This window comes from Myotis lucifugus, unplaced genomic scaffold, assembly GCF_000147115.1.
Source record: "Myotis lucifugus unplaced genomic scaffold, Myoluc2.0 scaffold_158, whole genome shotgun sequence".
Taxonomy (NCBI): Eukaryota; Metazoa; Chordata; class Mammalia; order Chiroptera; family Vespertilionidae; genus Myotis; species Myotis lucifugus.
This window is the reverse complement of record NW_005871206.1, coordinates 2,855,353-2,874,771: the sequence shown is the minus strand read 5'-3', so window position 1 is coordinate 2,874,771 and position 19,419 is coordinate 2,855,353. Positions and strand designations below refer to the sequence as shown.

Genomic DNA, 19,419 nt, shown 5'->3' with positions numbered 1-19,419 from the left:
ATGATTGTTCTTTATTTAAAGGACCTGTAGGGGTTTATTTTCCTATATTTATATATATGATTATAAACTATAGTGTCTTAAATTACTACAGCATGTACTGGAATTCCTTATATTAATGCAGCATTTATGACAAATACTTCTAATTTGCCTGGCATTGCATATGATGCTGATAATTTCTGAACCTGCTAGTTCAGGGTTTCTCTACTTTGGCACTATTGACATTTTGGACCAGATGATCTTTGTTGTAGGAGGCTGCCCTGTGCATTGTAGAATGTTTAGCTGCATCCTTGTTTTTACCCACTAGGTTTCAGTACTACCTCCTCCGAGTTGCAATAACCAAAAATGTTCAGACATTGCCAAATGTCTCCATGGAGGCAGTCATCCCCAGTTGAGAGCCACTGGTTCAGTTGAATGATTCAACCAGGGATGACCACTCCTTGAGAATTACTTGCCTGCCTCACCAGCATGGCTCAGTGGTTGAGCGTCGACCTATAAACTAGGAGATCGTGGTTTGATTCCCAGTCAGGGCACATGCCCAGGTTGCAGTCACAATCCCCAGCGTGAGGCATACAGGAGACAGTCGATCAATGATTCTCTCTCATCATGTTTCTATCTCTCCCTCTCCCTTCTATTTTGAAATCAATTAAAAATATGTATATTTTTAAATTACTTGCCAGAGTGGTTCCTGACTACAAATGGGAGCAGGTTATAGCTCTCCAGTATACTGGATATACAGGGGTTGGCAAATGTAGGTTTATAGTTGTTCAAAAAGGAAAAATAAGGAATATAAGAATCTACACTAATAAAAGACAAACATGCAAATTGACCATACCTTCACTATGCCTTAAGCCATGCCCACCAGCCAATCAGAGCGACTATATGCAAATTAACCCAACCAAGATGGCAGCTGGCAGCCACGGAGCTGGAGCGAGCAGGCGGCTTGGTTGTCCCTGGCGATGGAGGAAACCAAGCTTCCCTCCCGCCCTCCCTGGCCGGCTCTGAGGTCCTCTCAAGGCTACAAAGTTTCAATTATAGAAAGTAAATAAATCCCAGAATAAAAAAGAAAAAGAAAAAAAGGAGAGGCTGGGAGCTTCCGTCGTCGGGGGGATTGGCCAGCCTGAAAACTGACCTCAGCCCCTCACCCAGACTGGCCAGGCAACCCAGTGGGGACCCCTCACCCTAAAGGGGATGTGGCCAGCCTGAAAACAGCCATCAGTTCCTCACCCAGGCTGGCCAGGGAACCCAGTGGGGACCCCCCACCCTTAAGGGAGTGTGACCAGCCTGCAGAGAGCCATCAGTCCCTTACCTAGGCTGTCCAGGCACCCCCGTGGGGACCCCCACCATGAAAGGGGTGTGACCAGCTGCAAACAGCCATTAGCCCCTCACCCAGGCTGGCCAGGCACCCCAGCGGGACCCCCACCCTGATCCAGGACACCCTTCAGGGCAAACCAGCCAGCCCCCACCCATGCACCGAGCCTATATCCTATATAGTAAAAGGGTAATATGCAAACTGACCCTAACAGCAGAACGACTGAGAATGACTGGTCACTATGATACACACTGACCACCAGAGGGCAGACGCTCAATGGAGGAGCTGCCCGCTGATGGTCAGTGCACTCCCACAGGGGGAGTTCTGCTCAGCCACAAGCCAGGCTGACGGCTGCCAGTACAGCGGTGGTGGTGGGAGCCTCTCCCACCTCCTCAGCATCACTAAGAATGTCAGACTGCAGCTTAGGCCTGCTCCCGCTGGCAAGTGGACATCCCCCGAGGGCTCCCGGCCTGCCAGAGGTATGTCTGATTGCCAGCTTCGGCCCAATCCCCCGGGGAGCGGGCCTAAGCCAGCAGGTGGTCATCCCCCGAGGGGTCCCAGACTGCTCCAGGGCATGTGCTGGGCTGAGGGACCCTCCCCCCGAGTGCACAAATTTTTGTGCACCCGGCCTCTGGTTAATAATAATACAAGAAAATTCCGTGTTTTGCATACTCACAACTGTAAATCTACTTTTCCTCACCCCTATGTGTGTGGGTGGTGGGAGGGAGGCAAGGAGAGCAATGGAAACAACTGGGTCAGTTTCAAACAAACCAATTAATAGCCAATCCTATATAATAAAGAGGTAATATGCAAATTAACCCTCACATCCTCTCAAGATGGCTGCCTGTGAATGACCAGGTCAGCAGGGGGGTTAGTGAGGGATGACCAAAAGACTGGACAAGCAGGCTGCACAGGGCGACCAGGCCGGAGGGAGGTTAGTGAGGGACGACTGAACAGCAGGCTGCACAGGGCGACCAGGCTGGCGTGGTGGCCGTGAGGGGCTACCAGGCTTGTGGGGGTGGGGAGGGGCAGTTGAGGCTGACCAGGCCAGCAGGGGGAGCAGTTGGGAGCGACCAGGCCGGCAGAGGGGGGCAATTGGGGGCGACCAGATTGGCAGGGGGGTAGTTGGGGGCAATTAGGCTGGCAGGGGGGGCAATGAGGGCTGACTAGGCAGTTGGGGGCGACCTGGCCAGCAGGGGGGGGCAGTTAGGGGCGACCAGGCTGGCAAAGGGGGGCAGTTGGGGGTGACCAGGCCAGCAGGGGGCACCAGTTAGGGGCGACCAGGCAGGCAGGCAGGCAGGTGAGCAATTAGGAGCCAGTGGTCCAGGATTGTGAGAAGGGATGTATGACCAAGGGGTCCTGGATTGGAAAGGGTGCAGGCTGACCTGAGGGGACCCCTACCCTAACACCCCCCCATACACGAATTTCGTGCACCGGGCCTTTAGTTATAATATAAAATGATGAGTGGTTTGGCTCAGTGGATAGAGTATCGGCCTGTGGACTGAAGGGTCCTGGGTTTGATTCCAGTCAAGGGCACATGCCCAGGTTGTGGGCTCCATCCCCAGTATCGGGGCGTGCAGGAGGCAGCCAATCAATGATTCTCATTTATTGATGTTTCTGTCTCTTTCTTCCTCTACCTTCCTCTCTGAAATCAATAAAAATATATTTTAAAAAAAAGATGAGTGCTGTAATAGGGTATATAGGGAGCTCAAAGAAGAAATATGTAATAATAAAAATAATTGGTAATATTTACTAAGTAGTCAGTGTTACTCAGTAACACATTTTCTTTTATGTAAGGAATCTTATGATATAAAGCACCTAAAACTCAGTAAGAAAAGTTGTTGTAAACGTGCAGATCAACAGTGCCCCAGAAGTACACCCTTGCATTTGTCAGTTTACCGCTGGCGTCTCAGGATAGGCAGTGAGAAGGAGACTAAGTGATGAGGCTGGAAGGAGGGAGCACAGTGGACAAAAGGAGCTCCTGTCTTTTGGAATTTGCTTTGTTTGTGAGAGGGGAATGGGGCCTTACTCACTGCTGTGGGTATTTTATCATCAGCAGGAGCCTATTCTCAAAAAACCTTTATTTTTCACACTGGTAAACCTTGGTGGAAAGTTCAGTGTATTTTTCTTGTATCCATGCTTAAGAACAACAAGGCTCTATTGGAGCCAAATACCTAAGAGAAAATTTTCTGTGTCAGATCACTGTGGGTTGGCATCTCTCTTTTTTTCTTCCTCCACTGCCACCTTTTCTCCCCCTCTCACTTTCTCAAGCTGTCTAAAGAAGCTTTAAAAGAAAGTATTACTTGTATTTACTAGGTAAGAATTTGGGACTACCGAAGTGGTCTCTTAAAGTTCTTGAGTGTCAGTAAAATTTGACTTTTCTTACATATGACATGTATCAACCAGCCTTTTCTTTCTAACGGGGACCATATGAGAAAAGCTTGTATTAATCTTATGCTTAATGGCTTGATGCTGAAAAGCTTGACTCTCCCCTTCTCTCCCCCAGTTGATACCCTACAGCAGGGTCGGGGAACTTCCGCCCCACGGGCCGTATGAGGCTCGCGGAATCATTTGGTCTGGCCCTGCCCAAGGCATTAGGGGTGAGTTAATTAAATGTTTGACCAAATATAGCAGTCTGATTTTTAAGTTGATTATTTTGTATGGCCCTCGAATGATGTTATAAATATCCAAATGGCCCTAGCAGAATAAGGGTGCCTCACCCCCTCCTCTACAGGATGCCTGTGGGTAGACCAGATTCTTTCTTGGTTTGTCTAAAACTGGAAACTGTGCTCTGCTTAAGTTCCTACTGAAGTAGCACAGATAGATCCCTTTCGGTGAAGACATGGGTATCAAAACACCCATTCCTGAGCAGAGCTGTGGCACACTTGGTACAGACCGCACTGGCAGCCTATCTAAGGGGAATACAAAGTGATGCTCCAAAATCAATATTTTGGAATATTGATTAAAGAGCCTTTAACATATTACAAAAACTCAAACTAGCTGGCTTAAACAGTATGAAAGATTTACTCTTGTAATAACAAGAAGTTTCGCCTAATTCTGATAAGGCAGTTTAAGGGTTGGAAAATTTAGCCACTCACTGTCATATTTTATTCTGCCACTCAGTGAGTTGGCTCAGCTCCCCTCAGGATGGCAAGTTGGTTGCTGCAGTTCTAAACTTTATATAGAGTCAACACATTCTGGGAGTAAGGAAGGATTATTTCTGTGTGTCTCTATCTACAAGGAAAGCCTTTCTCAGAGGACCTCAACAACATCTAATTTCCTCTTATATCTCAATCACTGGCAAGAAAAGGAAACTTGGCAAAGTTTAAACATTTGGTTCCCTCTGTGGCCCATTTTACATGGTAATGTGAAACAATATTGGGGTTCTGTTAGAAAGGAAGAAGACAGTTGAAGCATAAGTTTTTGGTATACCAAGTGGTTAATGTATTTTCCAAGCATCAGAAATTTGAGCGCCCGTGAATAAGGAGTTACAACTCGAAAGTTGGCTTTGGACAGTACTGAGCATAAGGGTGCTCAAAAAGTGTGGCAGGCGCTTGATGTAGAAATACCCTATTTCAAATTTTTTCCACACTAACATCTCTAAAACATCTTATGTTTAATGGTACCTTATTATTACTATCAGTAACAGCCAGTTGTGTGAAAACCTGTTGACACCTTCTAGTGAGATCAAGAAAGGTCCAGTACTCAAATTTCTTAGAGTAGATGAAACATCACTAGTTTGCTTTATTACTGCTTAATGCAGTGGGTAGGTAGACTTTGCAGTATATGGGGCAAGGCATAGCAGAGAGCTTGAGGCCTGTTGCTGGATAAAGGCTAGTCTCATTTCAAAAAAATGAAAATAATTGAAAGTGTTTGCTCTCTCTCAGTTACTGATGGTAATAAGTTGTACAGGACCTTTTGACCTAGTAGTCCAGCTATTAAATGCTAGAGGTCAAGAGACTAATTTTAATTTGTCTTTCTCGTTATATTTACAAAGCTAGGGCACTTCCACATCTTAAGACTTGATAAGAGACCAGTAGTAGTTTTTTCATGCAGTATTTCTTGGAAAAATGTATGTTTTCCTGAATCCTGAGGAAAATGATTCAAATAAAAAAATGGAAAAGTTACTCTAATTCTCCTGTTAGAATTCATCTTAATCAATACAGAAACATGACTGGTTTGAAGGAATCCAATTACAGCAAGTTGAAAATAGAAACTGAAAATATTGATACCTGGAATCAAAGGTTAAGATAAACAGGAGCACCTTGGAAAGAAGTGATCACAAGCAAATCAGTTCTGGTTAATATAGCTTTGTCATTTTATAAGTGTGTATGGCCCTGTCCGCTGCTGTGTAAATATTCATGGGTTTATACTATACAGGAATCTTATGAGTAGTGTTATAAGAAATAGGTGTTTGGGAAACAAAATAATTGTTTTAATTGGCATTTTCCACCTATAATTCTATATGCAGTACTATAAACCTTGCTAAAAGTTCTAAACGTTACATTATTTGAATACTATCCAGGAATATTCACTGTAGCCTACAGTTCTTAGAAGTACTACAAATTAAATAGTTTTTTAAATGAAGAGTTTGAAAAATGTTGTAATGTTGTAAGTATTTAAAGAATAAGTTATGTTTTCGGGAAATCCAGAGAATTTCAGTTGGTGCATCCTGAAGGTTAGTATCTGTCAGGAATTCTGAAACACCAGTTCCAAGAGGTAATATTTGTGCCTAAATTTCAAGAACTGGGTTTTATTGTTTTCAGAACAGTTCCAGGAAAGGCCACAAGGTGGTGGTGGTGTTGCTTCATGGAAGTGGTGGTTTGGTCTCTAAATAGTCACTGTTCACTTTCTAGAGCAGGAAGTAATTTTTTCTCTCCTTTTCTTTGCTAAAGAGATATCAGCCCAGCCAGTGTAGCTCAGTGATTGAGTGTCGTTGACCTATGAACCAGGAGGTCACGGTTGGATTCTGGGTCAGGGCACATGCTGGGGTTACGGACTTCATCCTGATGGGGGAGCACACAGGTGTCGGCTGATCGATGATTCTCTCTCATCATCGATGTTTCTCTCTCTTCCACTCTCTGAAATCAATGAAAACATTTTAAAAAATAAATCAATAAAGACATACTTTAAAAACGAGATTTCAGAGATATCCATACATTGCCTGTGTCTTCTAAATAGTTAAGGGAGAAATAATCTTATAATAATAAAAGTATAATATGCTATTTAGACCTGCCTTCAAGCCAGGGCTGTGAGAGGAAAGCCGGTGTAGGCAGCCAGGGTGAAGGAATGCCTACTCTTGCCCGGATTTTGTGCATCGGGCCTCTAGTACTACATAAACTCTTCTTGAAAACAGAAGGGGAAGAGTTCACCAGTGAAGCCATCTGTAGCTACAATTTTCTTTGTTGGAAGGTGGTTTTTTTGTTGTTGTTTTTGGTTGTTTGCTTTTTACTGCAAATTGTATTTCTTTAGTAGTTAAAATACCCATTCAAGTTACCTATATTTTTATCTGAATGAACTTTGGTAATTTGTGTCTGAATCAAAGAATTTGTCCTTTCCATCCATGTTCTTGATTTCATGAGCATTAAATTGTTTCTATTCGCTTATTGTCCTTTTAATGTCTGTAGGATCTGTAGTGATGTCCCCTCTTCTATTCCTGATACTGGATTTTGTTTGCTATTTTTAAAGTCTCTAGAAGCTTTTTCTATTATTTTTCTGATAATTTTATTTCTGTTCTTTATTTTTCTCCCTTTGGGTTTATGTGTTCCCTTTTCTAGTTTCTTCTTTTTTTTTTTTAATATATTTTATTGATTTTTTACAGAGAGGAAGGGAGAGAGATAGAGAGTTAGAAACATCGATGAGAGAGAAACATCGATCAGCCGCCTCCTGCACATCTCCTACTGGGGATGTGCCCGCAACCCAGGTACATGCCCTTGACCGGAATCGAACCTGGGACCTTTCAGGCCGACGCTCTATCCACTGAGCCAAACCGGTTTCGGCTCTAGTTTCTTAAAGTGGGTACTTTGATCATTAATTTGAGACCTTTTTCTCTTTTCTAATAAAAGCCATTAATGCTGTAACTTTCCCTTTAAACACTGCTATAGCCACATTCCAGAGCTATTGGTAGTTATATTTTAATTTTCATTCTATTCAGAATGTTTTTCATTAATCCTGGGAAATTCACAGCCACTTTCTCCTAATATATTATCCCTCTCCTTTGTTACTTTTGCTATCTCTGTGGCAATATGTTTGAAACATTCCTTTTTATCCCCTTGTTTCTTAAACCTCTGTTTTATAATTTTCATCTCATTTTTCTATGGTGTATGGGTAATTTCCTCAGTTCTGTCTTTAAGCTTGCAACCTATTTTTCAACTTCCTAAATTCATCTATTAATATTTTAATTTTTAAATGACTATATCTTTCATTTCTAGAAGTACTTAGTAATTTAAAAAGTATCCTTTTGTTTTCCACATTAGTCTTTTACAAGTTATTTCATGATAGTGAAAGATTCATGGTATTGTTCTGTCTGTATATCTGCTTGACTCTTCAGGTGGATTGTAATGTTGTAATCCACATTGTTTGTTTGTTTTGTAAATTTTGATTGGAACACAACTTTTTGAGACTCCCAACCCTACCCTTCAAGAATTCTTTATTTTCTTTTTTCTATGATAATTTTGTACCTGGATTGTGGAAGCGTTCCTCCAGAGAGGTTTTTAACAAGTTTCAAGAGTGTTCATAAGCATTTTTATATCTACTTTGAAGTTCTTTGTTAGATAATTTCAACATCTCTGTCATCTCAGCATTGATATTTGTTGATTATCTTTTTCTGGTTCTTCATTGGCTGAGGTAATTTTGGATTGTATCCTGGACATTTTTAATATGATTTTATGAGACTCTGAGTCTTGTTTAAATCTGCCAATTTGGTGGTACTTCAAATTCTGGTCTGCACCAATATGCTTGTTTCTATTTACTTTTCAGAGTCCTTAAATAGCGGCTTCATGCATTCTGTCCACATTTATAGTTCCATTCAGTGGGAAAGACTGGATGGGATGTGCTTGCTCCCTTTACCTAGAGCCTTCCCTTCAAAGGATTTTGCATTTGCTTTGTTCAAATAACCCTAGCCGCTGGCCAATTTTTATGTTAATTTTCTGATCTTTGAACCTTAACTTTAAATCCCAAACCTAAGTTGTTTAAGTACACAGGCTTTAGTTTGAATTCTTATATGAACTGAGCCTAGCAAAAACAGACAGAATTCCCTGCTGTCTTTCTATGCCAGTAGGCAGAGTTTTAGTCTCAGTATCGACTCCCTTCTGTGGTAGGTCCAAAGATTTTTTTTCCCCCCCTATCCCCAAGGGAGTGTGAAAGACCCTCATGTTACACCCTCTGGACAGTTGTGGTGCTGGACCCACTGGTCTCCCTTCTCCTGCTCCTTTTGGCAGCTGTGGCTTTTTCACTTCTTTCTTTTAAATGTGGCTCTTAGTTAAAATAATATTTTAAGTTTACTTTTTTTCCACCATTTATAAGGGTGTGTAGCAGATATATTTTCAGATTTTCTTGATCACTATCTTCTTGTAATAGAAATACTTTCTATAGACTTTTTCTCTTAAAAATCAGCTTAAGTACACAAATACAAAATTGGAGGCCCAAATGGGATAGTAACTCATTTATTGCTAGAATTACTGGAATTATTTTAAACATGCATATGCAGATAAATGTGTATTTTGTTTACGTAACATGTTTATATGTTTTAGGCTAGAAACAATTATATGTATGTCCAGTCGGGGTTGAGAGTTACTGTTATCTCATGATTCTAGAAAATACAGTGTGATTTCAGAAAAAAAATTCTCAGTATAATGAAATTAATACTGGTCTCAAATTCAGGTACTGTGGAAAGGGTAATTTTAATCTTTGAGGACAAAAATAAGACCACTGCTCTAATAATTAGAACTGAGGTTTGTGTAGTTGGTTTTCCTTGTTTTGTGTGGTGTCTTATATTGTCTTGGCATTCAATGTAAAATTCAGTGGGAATCACAGTTTAGTTGTAAGATTTCCTCTGCCTTTCACATGAAGTGGCTGCTTGTCAGAGACATGTTCTTCCCTTCTTTCCTGGCAGGAATGAGTAGCGACAGTGATGTGGAATGTGACACCGAGAATGAGGAGCAGGAAGAGCACACCAGCCTGGGCGGATTCAACGACGCTTTCACAGCACAGCCCCCAGATGAAGGTGCAGAGCCTGGTGTCACTTCACGGAGATGAATAGAGCCAATTCTGCTGCTGCTGCTGATTTGCTTCTGTTTCTGCTTCTGCTTCTCTTTCTGTTTTAATTATTGTCATTTATGAGACAATACTAATATATATGGGGTAAACTAAATGGTGAGGACTGAAGAAAATTAGTAGGTAATATTTGGCTGGTCAGACACCTAATGGGTGCTACTTACTGAGTGAAGCAGGGGTCGGGAACCTGCTCCAGTATAGCCTGTGGTCCTTTAAGAATAGCTTTTCTGTTGTAAAGTTATAAAACAGAGTCCATTTGTGGCCTGTGGTACCTACGTACTAGTATTTACTCTCTGCCCATTTGTAGTAGATGTTTGCCAGCCCCTAGGGAGGTTTCAGATGTTTGACTTTTTTCTTTTTAGAAATATTTATAGTCTAGAACTTTTTCTGATTTTTCTAGAAATATATGCAGATAATGGAATCATAAGTTATTATTTCCTCTTCCTCCCAAAAATGTCTTAGGAAAAAAACTCACTGAGAGAAACCCATTGTTAATATTTTTGGTTTGTTTGAGGTATTAAACATAATGTTTTGTGTATATACGCATGTATGTATTGCAAAATGATTGCCACAGTAAGTTTAGTTAACATCTATCACCCACTGTTAATTTTATCCAGAGACCTTAATGATCAATCTGAGCATTCAGAAGAATTCCTGGGATGAGAATGTTGCCAGGCTTATGCTAATTGTCAGCTTTATATTTTACGTATTTCCCTCATGTTCTATCTAGTGTCTAATAGAGAGCCACGCATTTGATGATTTTTAAGTATTAAAACACTTTCAGTAGTTTTTTCTCTTTCCAAAAGAAGCAGCCAACTTTTGGCAAGTTTTTGAATGCGGGTAGGTGTTTGTCGTGATATTTGTGCAATTTAATTGGCTTTACAATACATTTTATGTTTATACAGTCTTCAGAGTGTACATCACCATTTCCTGTTCCTTCTTCAGCTGCCCCCACAGTGTCCCTGGAGGACAAAGTGAGGCAGTGCCTTTCATTTTCTAACTGTGGATATCTATTGCACCTTTCTTTTCTCCTTTATTTCTCCTTGTGTTTGCTTGCACCTGACTCAGGTCACAAATTCCCTAAAGACAGCTTTGTTCACAACCCAGCAAGTCTTCATTGCTTAAATACCATACTTGGTAAGATCATTTAAAGACATGCAAAAAAATACTGGTCATTAGAAAATGTAATCTGTTTTTCTTTTCTTTTTTATCTTAGATACGCATTCCAGTTTTCCTGATGGTGAACAAATAGGCCTTGAAGATCTCAGCTTCAATACTGAAGACAACAGTGGAAGGTAATTTTCAAACCAAGAGAACTGACTTGCAAGCTATCTTGACCCTGAAATATGCTGTAGTTGGTGCTCAAATTGTCATCTGTCAGATTTTGTCTAATTTTTTTTCATCATATCTACCTGAAATGATAATTATGAAACTTTAGAAAGTAGCATAATTCTAGTAGAAGACTTTAGTACACAGGAAAAAAGGTGTGGGAAGAATTCTGTGTGATGTAGTAAATAAACATGTAGTCCTTAATTAATTTAGTAAAGTAGTATATTCTTAAAGAGCAGTTTGTCGACTACAACAGAAGGGCAAGTAACTGCCGAAAAATGTCCCCAGAGACGTGCATGCGCTCAGTGATGCTCGCCACCGGTGCTGTCCTGTTTTGGGCTAGATGCTCAGTTGTGTTTAAGTGACTGGCTTTGGGGTTTTAGTCAGTGTATAGTTTCGTTAGTGCCTGTAGATTAGTGAACAGAAAAATTGCTTATGTGTAGATTCTGTCCCGTAGATACTTTATTATGTGAATGACTGAAGTAACACTACACTAACTAAAGTTAACTTATTTATCTTTTCGTGTGTTTTTTCAAGTGCAGGCACACTGATCAATGGCTCATAATCTTTCTATTGTGTGACTTTTACAAGTGTATTTTTACTAGTAAATAAGTTAATGTGGATTGGTTATATTCCTGGTTACATGAACGCGTATAAGATCATTTAAAGTATCTCATTTTTTCTGCCTCTAAAGTACAAGTATTTAATGTCCTCTTGTTCTCCTTTTTTTCATTAGTTGGACATTGATTTCAGTGTCAGGGACATTTAAAGAAATACAAATTGCAGGTTTACATGAAACTGTGGTATAGGTTTCTTTCATACTTGCAATGAGCCCAAAGTAGTTGCCAAACTTTTGCCATTGTGCTCCTGCATTTGTGTTTGAGCTGCTAGACTGTTGGTGAAAATTACACTGAAAGTTGACTGAGACTATTGAAAAAGCATGAATATATATACATGTGAGAGGCATCTCATCTGCTTATATTTTACTTAATACTCACTTTTCCATGTCTAATGTGTTGCCGGTTGCTATGATTCATGGTTTGCTTTTGTTCAAAACAGTTTGCTCTTTTTGTTAATAAAATGAACTTGAGAAAATATTATGCCTCTGCAATTTATTAGAAGTGGGACAGGAAGCCTCCTTTTTTTTTTTTTCTATTTATATTGCCTGCATATTATAGAGGCTGTTGAGCTCTATAGACTGTTAGTAAATGCATGGGAAGTTATGAGACTTATTTATAATGTCCTTAATATATATGGTTACCTTTTCTCTTTAAAAGTTAATTGAAAATATTTAAGAACTATCATCTTAGGAAAAGTAAAAATTTAGCACTTGTTTACTAACATGTTAATTGGCATGCTGTTGTATAATTATTACGTAGTTTGTCATGCAGTGATCTAACATTTTCTATTAGATAGAAATGTGCTCATGGTCATTACATTTTGATGAGATCATATTTTTAGTCCAGCTTTTTCTTATCTCTAACTACATTGTAATAGATGAAAATATAATGTAAGAATTTTGCACCTTTAGTGTTGAGAGCAAACCATTGTGAAAAATGAGGTTTTTTTAAAAAATAAATCCATAAACATAAGTGATTGACACTTTGAATCTCTCACTGTTGCCTAGCCATTTCTTGACCTATATAGTTTTGATATAGAACTGAGTGCTTTTCCATATGTCTTTGTAATTCTATTTATTTTCAAAATATGTGAAACTGCATGTGTTTAAGAAATAAGAGAGGCCTGGGAATAGACTCTTCATTTAGGGAAATTTACTTGTAAGAGCTTCTTAGCATGAGTGATTTAGCCATGCGATTTTCTTGGGTCATTAATCTATATACAGTAGTATCCCCTTATCCACAGTTTTGTGCTCCATGATTTCAGTTACCTATGATCCAAAAATATTAAATGGAAAATTCCAGATAGAAACATACATTTTAAATTGTGCGCTGTTTTGTAGCGTGATAAAATCTGGTGCCATCCTGCTTTGTGTTGCACCAGCAAGAATTGAGCCCATAGGAAGACTTAAGCAAGGAGTCCCCGGAAATGAGTGGCATCAAGTAGATTCAGGAATAGGTTTGGACTGAAAAATAAAAGAATTACTGGAGAGTATTAATATAATTATTCTATTTTATTGTTGTTAATCTCTTAATCTGCCTAATTTATAAATGAAACTTTAGCATAGATATGTACGTATAGGAACATAGTTTGTAATCATACTAGAGGCCCAGTGCACAAAATTCCTGCACGGGTGTAGTCCCTAGGCCTGGCCAGCGATCGAAGTGCGAGCGTCTGGCATGGAAGGGCAAGTCCCAGCTGACCTCTGGGCCATGGGCAGCACCTGGGCTCCCGTGCGCTCCCCTCCACCTGAGTCACAGTACCCAAGTCCCCACACGGAGATGTGGTGAGCACAGCTGGACGCCATGGGCCAGGGTGCAGCGTGGGCCTCTGGGCTGCCCAGTGGCGCCACATGGAAGCTGGGCGGGCAGCATGCTCTCTCAGCCTCACAGACCAGCTCCTGCATGAACCGGCCCCTGCGGTCCTGGCAGCTGTGGCCCAGCTCACCCGGAAGATGTGGTGCGAGTGCCGGGCGGGCTCCTCATGGGCTCCCAGCACCTGAGTGCAGTGGGGGGTGGCATGCGAGCCCTGGCGTCCTGGGGGAGGATAGCAGGGGGAGTGAGAGCAAGCTCGGGCAGACATCCCGCATTCTCACCACACCTCTAGCCCCATCACCCCCGCCCCCAGGTAGCTAGCGAGAGGTCACAGCTCGACACTGACGCCTGCCATGTTCCGCGCCGTCCCCTGGTGGTCAGCACACGTAATAGCGAGCGGTTGAACTCCCGGTCTCTTGGTCGAACCACCACCAGAGGGGACAATTTGCATATTAGGCTTTTATTATATAGGAAGTGTTCTTTTTTTTTTTTTTTTTTTTTTTTTTTTTTTTTTTTTTAAAATATATTTTATTGATTTTTTACAGAGAGGAAGGGAGAGAGATAGAGAGTTAGAAACATCGATGAGAGAGAAACATCGATTAGCTGCCTCCTGCACATCTCCCACTGGGGATGTGCCCGCAACCCAGGTACATGCCCTTGACCGGAATCGAACCCGGGACCTTTCAGTCCGCAGGCCGACGCTCTATCCACTGAGCCAAACCGGTTTCGGCTAGGAAGTGTTCTTAAATTTTGCTCTTATTTTTCATGACCTTGAGGTTTTTTAAATCATTGAATTCCCCAAATTTCATAGTGATACTTAGATCACAGTACACTTGGATCTCAAGTATTTTTTTTTTTTTTTGGCTTTTCTTATCCTCTCAGGTTACTATGTATAAAAACAGTCAGGAGTGCTGCCCTTATTTTAGATGAATGGAGAATTAGTTGAGACCCTTTTAAATTGGTGGAGTTTGAGTTCACTATGTCAGCAAGACTATTTTTGGTTATTAATGGCTATAGGAAAATTAGAAGGTATTACTTGTTATGCTTGCACAAAAATTTTGTAGGGGAAATTATTTGAACTTAATTGGTATATTATTTTCTGTGTTCAAGGAACCCAACGCATTTATAGCATATTCTGACTCCATGTTTAACAATAAAATCTATCCCTTCAAAAAAACTAAGCTTCTAAAGAAATGATATTAACTACCCTCCTAGTAAAATAAATCTCCATTTTTGTAATTAAAGTTGACAACAGTTTCACCAAAAAAGAAAAACAAATTTGTAAGTACCTAAAGCAGGGATGGGGAACATCCGGCCCCATCCCTGCTTTAGGTACTTACATTAGGTACAAATCATTTGGTCTGACCCTGCCAAGGCATTAGGGGTGAGTTGACCAAATATAGCAGGCTAATTTTTAAGTTGATAATTTTGTATGGCTCACGAATGATGCTGTAAATATTCAAATGGCCCTTGGCAGAAACAAGGTTCCCCACCCCTGAACTAAAAGATGAGCTCAGTCCAGCAGGGTCTCAGATAACATCATTTTGTTCGATGGCATAGGGACTAACATAGGAACTCGACTCTTGAGTATATGGTTAGCCTGTGGTAAAATTTGTTTCGTTTTTTTTAATATATTTTATTGATTTTTTTTTTTTTTTTTTTTTTTACAGAGAGGAAGGGAGAGGGATAGAGAGCCAGAAACATCGATGAGAGAGAAACATTGATCAGCTGCCTTCTGCACACCCCCTTTTGGGGATGTGCCCGCAACCAAGGTACATGCCCTTGACCGGAATCGAACCTGGGACCCCTGAGTCCACAGGCTGATGCTCCATCCACTGAGCCAAACCAGTTAGGGCAAATTTGTTTCGTTTTATGTTGTTTTGCTTAACGTTGCAGAACCTACTGACGATGTTAAATAAAAACTTACTGTACTCAAAAGCATTCTCCTGTGATGAAGAAAATCATGCCTGTTTTGTTGGGTTCCATCTCACCTCAACTAATGTTTGTGAATTATGAAATAGCAAGAAATATGCAGAATATATATACACATTCACACAATCCATTGAGGAAAATGTCTGGGATCCAATTAGCAAGTTTCTACCTAGCATTCTTTCAAGGGGGAGACAAACAACTATCTTTGGGCCAAGTCCCTACCACTGTCTGTTTTTGTAAATAAAGTTTATTGGACCATAGCCACATCCATTCATCTGCAGATTGTCAATAGCTGCTTTTCCCTACAAAGACAGAGTTGAGTGGCTGCTAACAAAACCTGATTCCCAGAGTCTAAAATATTTACTTTCACCTCTTTAAGAGATAGTTTGCTGACTTCTGTTCTGTCATTAGAATTTATGGGAGTATCACTTTTTCTCAATATAGAGAAGATAGGAGAATGCTTAAGTTTAAGAAAGCATGATTTTTAAGTCAAAAAAGATTGAACATTTAATTAGTTATTTGTGCTTAGTTTTGTGGATACAGGATGATGGATAGGCAGCTGCTATCCCATCATTCTAGAATCATAAACCTACAGATCAAAAAATTTCTTCAAAGATGAAGTACCTGTTAGCTTTTAGTAGTGGGATCTTTGGAAAACGTGATTCCTTCCCTTGTTTCTAGCCGTGTTACATACTAAGTCTGCATCCAAGTCCCCAGTGGTGCCAGGCACCCTCATGCTTTCCCTCTTTGATGTGGTATGCCTGCTTTGGCTGTGCTAAAGTTTAGATAGCAATGAGGGAAGATACCAGTTCTTTTCCCCTCTCCCCATTGGTGGTTCTTGTTCTGGTCTGCAAAAGATCTGGTGCAAATGAGATCTCTTCCATTTTCCCAGGTATAGCTGTCATCACCCACAATCGATATAAGGAACCAATTTCTAATCCGTTGCTCCACTCTGTACCATTACAGAGTCCCCACCTTTAAAAAAAAGGTTCCCTCTTTTGCTGAAGAACATAATTTGTCTTAGTCTTTGCTTCCACCATCACCTTGCTCAGTATTTAATATTTTTATCTTTTTGTTCCTAGAAAATGTCTCCTTAATACTTTCTCTTAGGCCTAATGATACAGTGGTAACGTTTGCCTTTTGCACAAGCATATCATTTCTGTACAGCTTGGACTGTGTCATTGAACCCTGAAGTAACCTTTGAGGTAGATAAGTTGTGCGTCGGACCATTTTGGCAGAGAAATAGGTTCAGGGAAGTTGTGTGGTTCTCTCAAGGTTCAACACCATTGGCAAGAATGGAAGGAATTGCTAGTCTACTACTTTTTCCAATTTACCATACTTGAACCAAACCCACCATTTTAAAACCTCATGATTAAAGACCTAAAGATTGTGACTTTTTAAAACGTTTTTAGATGAGTTTAGATTTACAAGAGACATGCAAAAATCTTGAGTTCCTGTATGCCTATTACCCAGCTTCTCCTTTTGTTAACATCTTACATAACCACAGAATAGTGAACAAAACAAAGAAATCAGTCGTTTATAATACTGTTAACTAAACTACAGAATTTATTCAGATTTCTCCAGTTAATTTCACTAACACACTTTTTTCTGTTCCAGGATCCAGACCAGGATGCCACAATGCAATTAGTTGTCATGTCTCCTTCCGTCTGTGACAGTTCCTCAGTCTCTTCTTGTTTTTCATGACCTTGACATTGTTGAAGACAACCAATTATAGTTGACCCTTGAAAAACATGGGTTTGAACTTCATAGGTCCACTTACATGCATGTTTTTTTCCCAATAAGTATATAGTTGGCCCTCTGTGTCTCTGGGTTTTACACCTGCTTATTCAGCCAAGCAAGGATCAAAAACAGTATGCTGACTGTATGCATTGTTCTTCAACATTTTATATAAGGGACTTGAGCATCCATGGGTTTTGGTGACTGCTGGAACCAATCCCCCACAGATACCCAGGGATGACTAAAGTTTTGGGGGAGTCAGAAGTTTTGACTGTGTGGGAGGTCACTGCCCCTAACCACTGTCTTGTTCAAGAGTCAACTGTATTTTATAGAATGTTTCTCTATTTGGATTTGTCTGATATTTTCTCATTTTCAGTTGAGCCTGTGTGTTATTGGGAAGGCTACCACAGAAGTGATATACCCTTCCAAGTGCGTCGGATCAGGGGCTGTTTGGTGCAGATGCTTATTATTGGTGATGTTAATCTTACTTGGTTATGGTGGTGTCTGTCACAATTCCCCCCGTTAATATTTTTCCCTTTGTAATTACTAAATATTTAGGGCAAATACTTTTCAGACTGTGCAAATATTTCTGTTCTTAACAGCTAATTTTAGCATCCAGTAGTGGATCTTGCCTATGGCAGTTATTACTGCAGTATTCTAATGGTGGTTTGTTATTTCTCCTACATTTATTATTAGAATTCTTAAGGAAAAGTCCCTTCTTCTCCATTTTCCCCCCCAGCTACTTATTTACACGAGTTTTGACTCATGGATATTTATTCTTTGAATTGTGTTCCAGTACTGTCATTATTTTGCAGTTCAGTTTGTTCCAGTTTTGGCTATTTGAAGCTCTTTCAGGTTGGCTCCTGTATCCTTTTGATATGTTCCCTGTGTCTCCTTCCTTCCCTCTCTCCCTGTCCTCCCTCTCCTTCCTTCCTTCCTTTCCTTCCTTCCTTCCCTCCCTGCCCCCACAGGATGCTCCAAGCTCAACCATGCCCCCTTTTTTGGACAATCGTATTTAGAAACAAAGATTTGTTGACCTATACTCTTAAGAGAAACAAATTCACCAACTGCAGTACAGTGCTTTTGTACAGATTTTAGCCTTTGAGTGTGATGTCAAAACACTTTTTCCAAAGTTACTTAGATATTATGATTCAGAGTTACACTAGTGTCTTTTTTCCTAGTCTCTCCAGTGTGATTATGTGGCTCATTTTAATATTGTTAGATTCATCTGTTAATCTGCATTCTCTCTTCCCCCACACATCCTGGTTGGTTTTTTAATTTACATATATTAAATTGCCTTTGTGATATACAGTTCTGTGGCTTTTGACAAATACAGTCATGTATCTGCCACTGTACAGAACAGCTCAATACCCCCAAATTCCCTTGTGTTGGCTCTTTATAGGTAAAATCCCCCACCACCCAGCCCCTGGTAATTCTCTGTCCTTTTAGTTTTCTCTTTTCCAGACTCATATAGAATTATTGTAGCCTTTCACTTAGCATTCTCATCCATCTTCTCTAAATTGGTACTTCATTCCTTTTTATTGCCAAGTAATATTTCACTGTATAAATGTTTATTCATTTAACCGTTGAAGGACTTTGGGTTATTTCCAGTCTTGGGGTGATTATGAACTTTATAAACATTTTGTATAGGTTTTTGTGTGAACATTGATTTCCATAAGGTAATATATGCCTTGGAGTGGGATTGCTGGGTGTGTAATAGAGAATTTGGTTGGCTTTTGTCCCTGGTTCTTGGGATATAGCCTCTTAGTGCTTAGAATTTTCTGAGTGATAGGAGTGTGGTTCCTGATAGTTTATGCTAAAGAGATGACTCAGGATGTGGCTGCCATGCCGAAAGACTAACCTTGTGATTAGAGGATCGGGGCTAAGAGTCCCATGATATGAGCCTGAATAGTTCGTCCTTATTTCCAGTGAGTCAGTCATGGCTACTGAGTGAAACCCAGTAAGAACTCTGCACACTGAAGCTCTGAATGTGCTTCCCTGCTTGGCAATACTCTGTATTGTCATGTGTTGATGGTTCATGCCCTGATCACAAGGGAGCTTCACATTGGGACTCTCCTACACTTCACCCTATGCAGTGGTTCTCAACCTTCCTAATGCCGCGGCCCTTTAATACAGTTCCTCATGTTGTGGTGACCCCCAACCATAAAATTATTTTCGTTGCTACTTCATAACTGTAATTTTGCTACTGTTATGAATCGTAATGTAAATATCTAATATGCAGGATGTATTTTCATTGTTTGCGACCCACAGGTTGAGAACCACTGCCTATTGTATCTCTCCTTTTCCCTGGTTCTGATTTGTATCCTTATAAAACTGGAATTGTAAGCAACGTATTTTCCTGAGTTCTGAGAGCTGCTCAAGCCAATTATCAAACCTAATGGGCAC

General features: G+C 40.4%; 1 protein-coding gene across 10 annotated transcripts in view; it reads left to right on the top strand.

Moving 5' to 3' along the window:
• TRIM37 (tripartite motif containing 37) overlaps nt 1–19,419 on the top strand; it is an 88,122-nt gene that overhangs the window by 64,935 nt on the left and 3,768 nt on the right. For 4 of the 10 annotated variants that reach the window (XM_023759617.1, XM_006095627.3, XM_023759616.1 and 1 more), the window contains 2 exons: nt 9,423–9,533; nt 10,800–12,009. In XM_023759617.1, the coding sequence (XP_023615385.1) occupies nt 9,423–9,533; nt 10,800–10,882 (194 nt within the window). In that variant the 3' untranslated portion in view covers nt 10,883–12,009. Of the gene's footprint in view, nt 1–9,422; nt 9,534–10,799; nt 12,010–16,893; nt 18,667–19,419 lie in introns of those variants that run through there. The other 6 variants (XM_014461694.2, XM_023759615.1, XM_023759613.1 and 3 more) reach the window with 5 other exon arrangements.